General features: G+C 33.4%; 1 protein-coding gene across 2 annotated transcripts; it reads right to left on the bottom strand.

The window, feature by feature from the left end:
• Positions 1–4,196: 4,196 nt before the first annotated feature.
• On the bottom strand, positions 4,197–12,504 carry LOC137810729 (aluminum-activated malate transporter 4). Of its 2 annotated transcripts, none has more exons than XM_068612139.1 (6): positions 11,997–12,504; positions 10,887–11,024; positions 6,688–6,957; positions 6,424–6,560; positions 6,182–6,328; positions 4,197–5,027 (listed from the first exon to the last, which is right to left on the bottom strand). In XM_068612139.1, the coding sequence occupies exons 1-6, from the start codon at positions 12,355–12,357 to the stop codon at positions 4,419–4,421; spliced, it is 1,662 nt and encodes a 553-aa protein (XP_068468240.1). In that variant the 5' UTR covers positions 12,358–12,504; the 3' UTR covers positions 4,197–4,418. The 2 variants fall into 2 exon arrangements, with proteins under 2 accessions (XP_068468240.1, XP_090154425.1); XM_090298299.1 differs by having other exon boundaries at positions 12,001–12,479.
• Between the last annotated feature and the right edge of the window lie 766 nt (positions 12,505–13,270).

Here is a 13,270-nt window from a genome sequence, read left to right as displayed (position 1 = left end):
GACCTTAGTCAAACCCCAGTCGCCCTTCCCTCTCCCTTCTCCCCTCTCCTCTCACACTTGCCCACCAAGGCACCCATCCTCTATAAATAGGGTGTTTTGCTCCATGTATTGACACATTGAATTTTGAATAAAAAAGAAAGTTTGTTAGAGTGTTTAATGAGCTGAGTCTCTTATTACCTTTGGGTTTTATCTTGAGTGCACTACACTTCAAGTGGCGGATCTTCACCACTCATCATGGAGTCTCCTCCTCCAAGTGGCATGACCACACCTTCATCATCCTAAGCTTCTCTTAGCTTTCATCTTTTTATTTTCCATTCCTTTATGTTCTTGTGCTCATCTTTTTCTATTCAGTTTCCATCTTCTTTCTTTCCCTCATACGCTCTTTAATTTCACACCTATTCATCATCAACACCATATAATTGTGTTTTCTCTTTGCCCTCTAGAATTGAACCTTCATACTTACTTAACCACTTGGTTAAGTTCATGTCTAGTGGGAATCTTCTTTAGGTTTTTCACCATATTCTGCTTAAAAATAAAAAACCATAAACAAAGTGCAACCCTAAAATCAACTCACATCACCTCCTATTTAACCTAGTTGGGCTTGGGCTAAGTGACATCTCACCTAAGCGAGTTATTACTTGCTTGGGCGATTTTGACAAGAAAAAATTCAACTTCACAGGAGTGAACACGCCAAGGCGAGTTCCACTAGAGTGATCTTGCTTTGACGAGTTTCCAATGTTCCAACTTTCCCTTTTTATCTTGTTTATTTTCCTTTAGCCCTTTCATCTTTATTTTCCCCTATAATTATGAAATTAACACAAATTTGAGAATAAATCGTTCTTATTCATATTATAATCACAAAATATGTAAACATGTTTAAATTCCTGAATTAGGGGTTGAATTATAACTATTTTATCAATAAACATCCATAAGTGTCTATCTTTTAATATTAAATATTTCTAAAATATGACACTTATCACCAGCCTACCATGGCAACAACTTTATTGGGGTCTATAGAAACTCCCTGTTCATTAATAATATGGCACAAGTACTCCACTTCTGGAACAACAAAATAACATTTAGATCCCTTAACAAAAATAGAATGGCTTCATAGAGTCTGCAAACATTTTCTTAGGTGTTATATGTGTTTGTTGTACACTAAAATATCACAAAAAAATACCAACAATGACTTCCTTAAAAACTTCTGAAAGATAGAGTTCATCGTTTCTTGAAATGTAGTTAAGGCATTGGTTAGGTCAAACGACATCACTAAGTATTCATAATGCCCTGAATGTGTTCTACAAGTTATCTTCCACACATCCCCAAAATCCATTCCAACCTAATTATAACTCACGTAAATCAATCTTCAAAAAAATTAGTAGATCCTACTAGTTCATCCAACGAATCATCTACTAATGGAATGGAAAATTTGTTTTTGATTATTCCCTTATCTAGGTCTCAACGTAAAGTCTCCATGAGGCATATTTTTTCCAACTAGAACCACGGGGCAGGCGTAAGGGCCACAACTTTCCTGAATTGCAAATATTCATGTATAAGTTTGTCAATAATATCTTTCTTATTCTTTAAGATACATGTAAGGTCTTTTGTTGACGGGATTAACTCCTTGAATCAAAGGAAAATGAAGATCATGCCTAAGTCTAAAAGGTGGTAATTTTTGTGGATTTTTGAAAAAATATGCAAAATCTGTGCAATAATTTCTCAACCTCAGTTGGAATCTCTTTTTTGTTCTACATGTGTTGCTAATGAATAAAATAACATCTTCTCCTATGCTCCAACATGCATAATAGATAAATGCACGTCGTCAATAAATGATTTATTCAATTGTTACTTATGAATAGGTTTAATGTTGGAGCCCATGGAGCCACGCAAAACATGTCGTTTTCGTTGTACCTTGAACACATTGTGAGTTTTGTCAAAATTCCATAAAATATCGCTCAATGTTATCAATCATTCAATTCCAAGTACTAAATCACAACACCCTAAGGGAAGAATGAGCATATCAGTTGTAAAAGTTGCATGTTGAATTGTCCAACTAAATTTTTTACTGTGTTAGTACGATCGGACGACCTAGTGAGTCAATCAGCACTCATACCAAGTAACCACCTAAACTAGTGAGAAGGTCGCGTGACGACACGTGACCGACCGACCCCTAGCGTTGAGCCAATGGTTGACCAACTCAACATGGTTAATTCATAGTTAAGGGTTGTTTAGTGCAACCCTAATCACGAACCAATTCCCTAATCCGGCACACCAACGAAGGCCCATTAATGTAATATAAATAGCACGCATTTCAAGGACAAAGGTACGTCATTATCTATAGCACTCTGACACCCGAGTGCTAACACCCCAACTGACTTGAGCGTTGGAGTGCCTTCTGCAGGTACCATCCCCGCCTGTGGAGCCAGACGACCAAGAGGAGGGAGGCATAGTAGAGTTTGGAGCATCGTTGACCGACCGAAGGTGGAAGCAGGAGCAATCGTTCTCTAGGTCCTAAACCCGTTCGAGAACATTTACCACTGGTGATATATTTTTCTTCGACCCATCAGCTACCACGACATTCAAAGAATCAATCATATCAATTATGCACCCATATTTTTGCGCCATGTGTTTCCACTATCAATGAGTACATGTAAATCCATCCACTCTGATTAATGCGTTGACTAAAATTTGTGGCTCCTTCCCTTCGAATTGACCTGTCTCATCACTGAGAGAACTATCAGTTACGTCGCCTTCTTCCTCAATTTCAATGACGTGTATCTGTAATTATTTGTGGACCTTGATGTGTTCCATTGAGTAGGGTTCATCACAAAAATAACAAAGGCCTTTAGCTGATGTTAAATTGTGTGTTTGTTTGGGTTTGGGTACTGCAACAAGTGGGATAGAAGATGATGTAGGCATTGCTGATGGACCTAAGATTCCCTTGTTCAATTTAGCTATAGAAATAACTGAATTGACTGCTTCATACATCCTGGCTAAAGTACTAGTGACGTAGGTTGAAACGTTTTTACCATCACTTGAATTTCTTTCTTTGATCAACCAAGGAAGCAACTTAAGATATGATCATCAAATAACTTCAATCGTGTAATGATTGAATCAAACTCTTCATGATAGGCATCCATCGAATTCTTTGTCTTAGACACATCAACTGTGTAATGGTTTCATCACGAATTGCACCAAAACAATCGCTTAAACTTTTCTTGAATTATGTCCACAAAGGTACACAGTAATCTGAAAACAGATTTTTTAATGGTTGTGTCATTCCAAGGTCTTGCCTTACAAGTGCACAATGTCCAACTTCACCTTGAATTTGTTCGGCGTATTATCACTGAAGAAATAATTTTCACATTGATGAATCCACTAGTTAACATTTTTCCATTGAATCTTGAAAAGTCAATGCGTGTCAACCTTGTGCCACAAAAGTAAAAATACTTTGTTTGAGGTCCACGCGACATGCCGCCATTCAAGAGGTTGTGGGCCCTCAACTTGGAACTGAGACTGAATAAGCAATTCTTGCATCGTGTCTCTCATAAAAAGATTTAATGTTTGTTATTTCACACTCAATCATCCCACCAAATTCGCTAAGTAAATTCCAAATTGTCTCAACTATCTGTTAACCAAATCTCAAAGTTTGATATCCCAACAAATCTACTAATCAAATCCCAAAACATTTAAATGTTGCAACAAATCTACTTATCAAATCTCAAAATTTTTAGATCCCAAAATTTTAAGATGTAAGACCATAATGGACATTGAGTCCAAAATTATCCTTTCTTAGCCTAAAATAGAAGAATCAAATTGAAAAAAATAAAAAATAAAACAAAAAATGTTTAAATTTTTTCAATATATGCTTCCACAAATCGAAATATAGATTTTCTTTATTATTATAAATGAAATCATTTCATCCTATTTTAACTCAATTTCTTAATAATATATTGATAAATATCACCTGGTCGTGTAGTAAACGTCTATTTATATGTTATCTAATATATACAAAATGCAACTTTCTTTAGACTAATATTATTAGCATAAATAATATTAAAATGTATGATTAATAAAACATAAAAATCAGATTAAATATATGTCATTGGAATATCTTTTTATGACAAGTTTCAAGAGTAAAATTATAAGATAATTATGAATAAATAAATAATACTTCAAAACCAACACAAGCAACAAAAATAAATGCTCTTTCGTTGTTTTTCATATAAAAAAATTAAAAAGTCACTACAGAAAAATTAAATTTGATCTTTTAGAGAACACCAAAATAACAGAAAAGAAAAACATGAATGGACGGGACTATAATATATCATTATACATTATACTTAGATATATGATTATAGATACCTCCAATATTGTAAAAAATAAAGTTGCAACTGTGGTCCATAGTGTCATTGTCACTACTTTAACATTGGTTGGTCAAATGGATCTTTGAAATTGGCCTTCTCACTGAGATCTTGGAATTCATCCACAAGATTTTGAAGCCTGGCAACAAACTCTATTAAAAGGGAAACAAAGGTTGCCAGAGACAAAGAGCTTGCACTTTCATATACTTTGGAATCTGGCTCAAGTAAAATGTTATCTCCCAAAAATGACAGGCGTGGCCATGATATTTTATTGCACATCATGCTTTCTGAAATGTGCAATTCAGGAACTGAGGACTCTATACTTATGTTAAGTCTTGAATCAGTCCCTCTTTCACTGAGGAAAGAGATGAGTGAGTGTTTGTTTTTATGATCTTTGAGATCAATCAAATTGTCATGATTTTCAACTTCTTCTTTAGGCTTTTTTGCAGCTTGCCAGCTCTCTGAATTGACCAAGAGGAATGATTGTTGGTCAATCTTCATCTGCAATTGCTCAGCTGCATCATGCACGTTCAAGAGTATGTCTATATTGCTTACCTTTTCCATCTTTTCCACTTTGCTTCCAAGTTGACGCAATACTTTAGCTCCTTCAGTGCCAACCCTCTGAAGTTCATTACTGAAAACCAGCCTTTTTTCCGGGGGTGCCTGTATAAATATGAAATTTGAATACCAACAATGTAATAATAGTAACACCTACATACATCAAAAATATACATAAACAAACGAAGGGAAATTTTATGAATCATTGCTCGTTATTATTAGATTTCACAATTTCAGGGTTACCTAGAAGACCTCAACATGGTCTAAAATACCATCATGTTTTCCTCAATGTAGATAGCACAACCACAACTTCATTTATTATATATAACTTGTGAACCAGCAAAATTTCCTGCCTTCTCAAACCAATTGATATATGACCTATCGTCTACAGTAATTTGGATTTGTCACTTAATTATATTCAGTGAGCATGCGTTAATTTTACTGCAATGATCAGGGGATGTAGACAAAAAGGAACAAAATATAACAGGTTCGTTTATCTGATCTTAAATATAGGGTGAGAGAAAGGAAAAGAACTGAATTTTGGATCTTAGTAGTAGGCTAATAGCAGACTAGTAATTGATGCTATTCTTGGACTTTAGTTGGAGTCTTGAGAGAAATACAAACATTTGGAAAATGTCGAGAGAATGGCACTCGAGCCATCAAACGGGAAATATAAATTGTAATGCTAATATTGTATCTTAGTCATTACTCGAGTATCTTCTGAAATTTTTAACGGCTCAGCAGAACTCTACCTCAAACGTTTTGGAATAAATCAATCTAACTTGTTTAAAAAATCAAACATTTTGGAATAAACCAATCTGCCTTGTTTAAAAATATCAAGATCTTCCTCGAATACAGATTGGTTCCTTGGAAATAATTAATAATACAACATTTTCACATTATTTAATATATAGAGAAATGTGCATATATACACACACAAGATATAAGCCCTTCATATATATGCAATTGATCATCATACAACTTCCTTTCACTGCAGATTTATTATGTTAGACTGCTTTTCAGCCTGATCAATTATTGAGTACTCATATTTTCATTGTTCAGCAGTCGATGCATGGTAAAAATTAATCAAAACAGTGAGCTCAGCAATCAATTTTTATATAATGCCAAGTGTGCAGAGCCCATTACTAGCCAAAAGTTCATTCATAGTTAAATCACCTCCCACCAAAGAAAAGAACACTAACAAAAATGATAACAAAGCCAATATCTAGCATTGATCACGGAAGAAATGTTCCTTTTACCTGAATTTCTGAAAGTATGCATCCATGCATTGCCATGACCATGAAAGCACAATGCCTCAAAGCTCCGCTAACTTTAACATAGCTTCTCCAAGGATAACTGAATGTCTTGTATGGACCATGAGGTGGCTCCCATAATGCAAAATCTACCTGCGAGGATAAGATAAAATCATAAAATGTAGCACTAGTTTTTGCATTTAGGTTATTGAAGAAGAGAGAGATGTAAAGTAAAAAAATATGTATACCAAAGCATCCTCTTGAGTTGACGATTGAACTGCTGCTCTATAGCCACGGTAGAGTGGATCATCCGAGGCTTGATAAACAAGAATTTTTGAAGGTACCCTCTCGTATGCAACACATTGCAGGTACCCATTAACACAGCCTAAACATTGTTACAAAAGCAACCAGCTCAGAGTGACAACAGCATCAAATTCAACACAGAAACTAGGCATAAACAACGACTACAAATCTTTGCTAGGTTCGGAACATATGAGGAAATTCAAGCAAACCTTCTAAAGATGCAGCAACTCCATTGAAATTTTTCACCACCAATTTATGCAGATCCTCCCCAGACCAGATGGGGTATATGAAAATATTTACAAACAAACATATGCCAGCACCAATTGCAATAAGAATTAATCTGTAAAAAGCTGTGGAGAAAAATTCCCTGCTAGTTCTCCCAGATACCAATACAATACAAAACGTCAACAAAAACACACGAAAGCCATATTCATATGTCTTCATTGCAGGCAGTAGCTTCACATAACTTGCACAAAATCCTGCAAAACCACAAAAGCATAATCATTGATCCTAACTTTTTCTTTTGTAAACAAATATTAATAAGCATAAGAGCTAGTAATATGATTTGGCCACAAAAATTGCATTATTTTTTATACCAGCTAATGATGACTTTATAATTAGTTAATAATTCACATAGATTGGTTAATGAATCAAGAGGCATTTGGAAGTTTTTAAGGAGCTTTTTTGGGCTCAAGAAATGGCTTATGACTTTCCTATAAGCTCTTTTATCTTATGTATACAAGTTTCACAGATAAGCTCAACAAAAATTGGGTATATTTGTTACTTAAAAGGTTATTGATGATGTTCTTGTGCTTAGTGATATTGTACTTGTTAGTCGTCGATTGTCAAAATAATATACTTAAATTAAGTGTAATTTGTCCAATCTCTAAGTAAAGTTCCTAGAGTTCATTCTTTAGAGGTCAAAAAGGTAAAGGGTCCCCTTTTAAGATCAATTGCATATTCACGTGACAATTACTAAAGACTAAGCATGGGTTCTATTGCCTCAACCATTGATGAAGTGCAAACAAAATTAACAAAATTAAAATTTTCATCTATACTAAATACGAAATATACAAATATTTACTTTACAAAACCATCTACTTACTTTTAAGTATTAAAAGGAGATTCTAATTAAACTTCGAGTACGACCCATATTATTTCTTAGGACCCACCAATTTGTTGAAAAAAAATATAAGAGAGAATGGTTTAATGCCAAAAATGGTAAATTTGGTTGATAAACCTTCTGTTTTGAAATGTAGACGGTCTCTCGCCTCTAGTGTGTCTTCGGTGGTGTAGATGGTCTCCCACTTGATCATCCAATCGTGGTAGCAAGAGACCGTCTAGTGTATTGTTGTGTGTAGATGGTAACCGTCTAGTGTACTGTTATTTGTAGATGGTAACCGTCTAGTGTATTGTTATGTGTCTAGTCTGTGTCTTTCTATAGATAGTTTAGTCTTCATATTATCTAGTTTTTCTGTTCTTACTAGACCGTAGTGTGTTCACACAATTCATATCATCTAGTTTGGTTAAACAATCTTAATCATTAGTCTGTTACGAGTCTATTTTGTTGTTCATTTTCTTGTTTGTTTAACATTTGATCTTCTTAGATTCGGCTGTATATATATTCATCCCTTGCCTTCTTTTTGGTTATGGAATAATAAAAAAAACTATGATCTATTTTTCATTACTTGCTGGTTTTTTTTTTCTCTCTCTTTTTCGCTTTATTTCTCGCCTAATGTCATGGAATGTTCTATGAGATTATATGATTGCGTCTTGGAAGAACGGGTTGGATGCCATAATGGTACCAAAGCTCTTAAGAGAAGAGCTCTTCTGCACACTCTGTTTTCTGTTTGTCTCTCTTTCCTATTCTCTTTCTTACTGCTTTTATCTTTCTTGATCTTCATTAATAGGAGAAGAACAATATGTGCATAGTTTATTGTGTCTTCATCCAAATGGAACCTAACATCTAAGCTTATATTGCCTGTTTTAGATCCCAGTAACTACCATTCTTAGAGCAGGTTGCTTATTACGGCTCTCGGCGCCAAGAACAAAGTAGAATTTATAAATGAAAATTTCCCTTGGCCATCAAAAAGCGATGATAATTACACTGCTTGGAACCATTGTAACAACATGGTTGCTTCTTGGATCATTCACTCCGTCTCGATCTCTATTCGACAAAGCATTATTTGAATGGATTTTGCTATTGATATTTGGAATGATCTCAAAACCAGATATTCACAAGGTGATCTTCTTTGTGTTTCTAACCTTTAATCTGAAGTGGCTTCTCTCAATCAAGGTGATTTACCTGTAACTGAATATATTACCAAACTGAGGATTATATGGGACGAGTTAGACAATTCTCGCCTAGAAACCATTTGCACCTGTCAAAACAAATGTTCTTGCAATGTTCTTTCTACTATTAGTAAGAGGAAACATGAGGATTTCTCTATTCAGTTTCTTCGTGGCTTAAGTTTGGGAGATCTCACCTACTTCTTGGTCTCGAGATAGTCAGAGCAGTATTCACATTTCTCAACAAAAGTACACGCTTGATCTTCTCACAAAAATTGGAATGCTTGTATGTGCCCTGCTATCACTCCTAAGGTTTATTCTTCTCTGCTATCTGGTAATAATGGAGACAAACTTAATGCGACTGAATCTTCCTCTTATCGAAGACTCATTGGCCGCCTCATTTACCTCATTGATACCCATCCAGATATCACATGTTGTCAACAATTTGAGTCAGTTTGTTATCAATAAACTGCTTTCCGCATCATTCGCTACCTCAAAGATGCTCCTGGTAATGGTATCTTTCTCAGCTCACAAAACCCTATGCAACTAAAATCTTTCAGTGATTCTGACTAGGCTACATGTCCTCTCACAAGACGCTTTGTTACTAGTTAAGCATTTATCTTGAAGATTCTATAATTTCTTGGAAGTCTAAGAAACAACAAATAATATCCAAAAGTTTTTTTGAAGCTGAATATCGAGGTTTATCTGCTATCACTTGAAATACAATGGCTCACTTACCTTCTTCGTGATCTCCATGTTTAATTTTCTCAATCAACTCTCTTATATTGCAACAGCCAATCTGCTATTCAAATTGTTGTCAACCAAGTTTTTCACAAACGAACCAAACACAGAGATTGATTGTCACGTTGTTCGCGAGAAGATCAACGAAGGTCTCATCAAGCTGCTTCCTATATGAAGCATGCTTCAAGTTGCTTCTATATCTTCCATGTTTCAAGCTACATATATATACACCAAACCTCTTGCTACTAATATTTTCAAAACCATATATACCAAGTTGGGAATGTTAAATATATATTCTCATCTTGAGGGGCTATAAACCTTTTGTTTTGCACTATCTCTCGCTAGACCATCTAGAGTTTCTTTAGTGGTGTGGACAGTCTCCTAGTTGATCCTCCAATAGTGGTATGGTCATAAACGATCTCTCATTAGACAGTATAATATATTGTCGTGTGTATACACCGTCTAGTGTATTGATGTGTAGATGGTAAATGTCTAATGTGGTTTTGTGTAGACAGTTTTCTTTTCACACTGTCTACTCTTTTTGTTTCTATAGATGGTCTAGTCTTCAAATTTTCAAAGTGTGTTCACACAACTCAAACTTTCTAATTTGCAATCAAGTTTGTTAGACCATCTTAATGATTAGTTTGTTAAGAGTCTGGTTTAGTTTTAGTTTCTCTCCCTTTTCACTTCTTTACATCCCATTTGATATTATGGAGCATTCTATTAGATTATACTATTACATCTTGAAATAATTTTACTGGTCCGCCCCCACATAAAGGTTGGCCCACGGGCTAGCTCGAATAGGAAATAATTTTTTTTTAAAATTAATGGAAAATAATTTTAAATATAAATTTTGAAAAAATCTAATTCTTTTTTCTATTTGGATGATTTAGATAAATAATCTCACACTGTTATTCTCACGACACATGCATAATATGATATGAATAAAAATTTCAAAATATGGAATTTAAAGACTTCAAGAGTTATAGAATCTGAAAGTTAAAATTTGTGTTTCAGATTCTACAATATTCCAGATTACACAATCCATAATACAAATTTGTATTGCACATTGTAGAATTTGGAATGGATAATTTTTTATAATTTTTTGAAATATGAGACTACATGAAAAAAATATTTAGGTACATTAAAAGTTTCTAGATTTATCCGTTACGCGGATTATGCAGGTCAACCTGCTCCAACCTATACTTAACCCGCATGGACTGTGAATTATGCAGAATATACCTAAACGAATCAGCGGGATGCCGCGATTTTTCCCAACAGATCATGAGTCAGCCTACTCTACCCACTCCATTATGTTATCCTAGGAAAGGGGATGTCGTTATATTATTAGTGGAAATAACATTTAAACACTAAATACCTGCAATAAATATAGAGAGTAGTATAATAATTTCCTCAAACTTTCCGGACAGTACGGCCAACTCAGCAATACCCAGGGCAAGCCCTCCGGCAGAAATCGTACCCAAAGAACGATTGAACCCTTTGCTCAAAGTCGCACCTAAACCAAACATCGCAAAAAGATAAAACAATATTAATTATAAAATTCATTAAAATGTGTTGTTACTTTTGTATGAAAAAAACAATCCAGTACCATCTTAAGTTTGATACACTTGCTCTAATATTATATGAAAATTAGATTAATGAAGTAAACAAAAGTTTAATTTAATATAAAAAAATTATTTATTAATCAATCATTCTTAATAACTTTAATCTGATTGTTCTTTAAAATTAACAAATTTATCACATAGATCTATACTACATTTCGATTAATTGAAAATGAAAGAAAACTAGTCTACTAATAGTATTAGTAAGAGTAATTTAAATATGCATTGACTGTGATCTTTTACGGTTTACAAAAACTTGTTAAGTTACTTGAGACATTGAGAATTCAAATTATAATGACAGGTGAAAAAAAGTTTAATAATTTATTTAATTTTTAAAAAAATATTACACTAAATTACCTTAAAACAATTTGGGTAAGAATTAAAATGTTCATATTCTGACTGTACAAATATATTCTAGAATGTTATTTTACATTTTACTATAAATTATAGGAAGGTTTTATTAAAAAATCATTATTAGTGCGAATTTTGTAATTAAATATAAAATAAAAGTAATTTATATTATTAATGAATAATATTACTAATTTTTTCTAATTTCTTTTAGTCTTTATCACGAAAACTATAAAAATACACTTGTAAAGATTATGCATAAGAAGTAAAGAAACTAAAGCGAAATGTTTTTGTATATAACCGTAATAAACACAGTACACTTCTAGAATTTTCTTTTGGTGCAGAACCTTTTTGGGTTTTATTTTTAATAGTGTAATAACCAATTGTTTTAATTATATTAATTTTGTATTAGTGAAAAATGTTGTAATAATGATAATAATAATAATAGAAAAAAAAACTTGTTTAGGAAGGAAAGTAAAAGTAAAGAAAAGAGGGAGGAGAATGAGAATTGTGAGTACCTACGCTGAATTCGAAAACGACAACGACAGTGAGAATGGCCCAGATGGAATACTTGCTTAACTGCTCCTCCTTTATGTAAATGAAAAGCGAAACTACAGCCAACGACAGCCCTGCCTTCGCCGCAAACACCACTTTCCTTCGATCCGATCGCGCCATCTCCCTAAGCTGCCAAAAGAATTCCCCAAACCCATCGCAGAACCTAACCATGCGACCCGAGAGCCCATCCCGAACAGCTCCGCCGCCGCTGCTGCTGCTATTGTTGCCATTCAGCCTCAGCTCTGAAAAATCCTTCCGCGAGAGCAGTCTCTCCTTGCTCCTCTCCGCGAATATCTGCCTTAACGAACCGTTTCTGGCCGCCATAAGCACTGTTCTTCTTTTACGTTACAACATTGTTTTGTGATTACAGAGCGTCGTTTTGTAAGAACAGTATGAAGAAAGAAGATAAGAGCAAAGAGTGAGATGGAGCACCGAATTAGTACTTCTTTTTGTTTCCCGTACAGAAAGCGTGATGTATTATAATAATAATAATAATTTATACTTAATATATTTATTTTATTAGTATAATAGAATATTTTGTAATTTCATATAAATTACTTAAAAATAAATATAATGTAATTTTTTTTAAAATAAATTGATTCTCCCACTCTTTACTTAATTTCTTATTTTAAAATAACAACAGAAAAAAATAGAGAACATATTCTCACACATTTTAAAACTAAATTGCATATATCAAATAAAATAACATTAACTTCTAATATTTTTTTCATTCTATTTCAAACAACTATATTCTTTGGTATAACTATTATTCTTTTATATCTACCATCAAGTCAATCTTAACTTTAACGTGAACATCATGACACTCTTCGATTCCAAAATTACCAATGAAAGAAGAGAGAAACTTGAAGAAGAAAAGAGACTCTGGAGAAGAAAAAAAAAGATTGTTTAATCAATTCATCATTCTTCTTTTACATATTATTTTTTTGTTTTTCATTTTTTACTCATCCAAATTCATTTATCTATGTATGTTAAATTTCTATCATCATAAAAATTAATAAAAGAAGAAATTACAAATACACATACATAGTTACGCCGGTTTATGCTAATAATAATAATAGTAATAATAATAATGATAATACTCAATTATTATTATTATGAAGGAATTTCAAGTTGTTAATTACCCACCATTCAAATACTCAATTATAAAAAAAAACAAAAGAAAAGAAAAACAATTGAATTCAATTGAAAACCCCTTGATTTGGATATATATATATAT

The sequence above is a fragment of the Phaseolus vulgaris genome, chromosome 2 (genome assembly GCF_051622355.1).
Source record: "Phaseolus vulgaris cultivar YP4 chromosome 2, ASM5162235v1, whole genome shotgun sequence".
Taxonomy (NCBI): Eukaryota; Viridiplantae; Streptophyta; class Magnoliopsida; order Fabales; family Fabaceae; genus Phaseolus; species Phaseolus vulgaris.
This window is presented reverse-complemented; position numbering and strand designations above follow the sequence as displayed.

Coding starts and splice junctions, on each gene's coding strand:
- LOC137810729 (XM_068612139.1), bottom strand. CDS start 12,357: ATGGCGGCCAGAAACGGTTCGTTAAGGCAGATATTCGCGGAGAGGAGC. Junction 11,025..11,996: donor CGTTTTCGAATTCAGCGTAG/GTACTCACAATT, acceptor TGTTTGGTTTAG/GTGCGACTTTGAGCAAAGGG. Junction 6,958..10,886: donor ACTCTCTATATTTATTGCAG/GTATTTAGTGTT, acceptor GTGGTTTTGCAG/GATTTTGTGCAAGTTATGTG.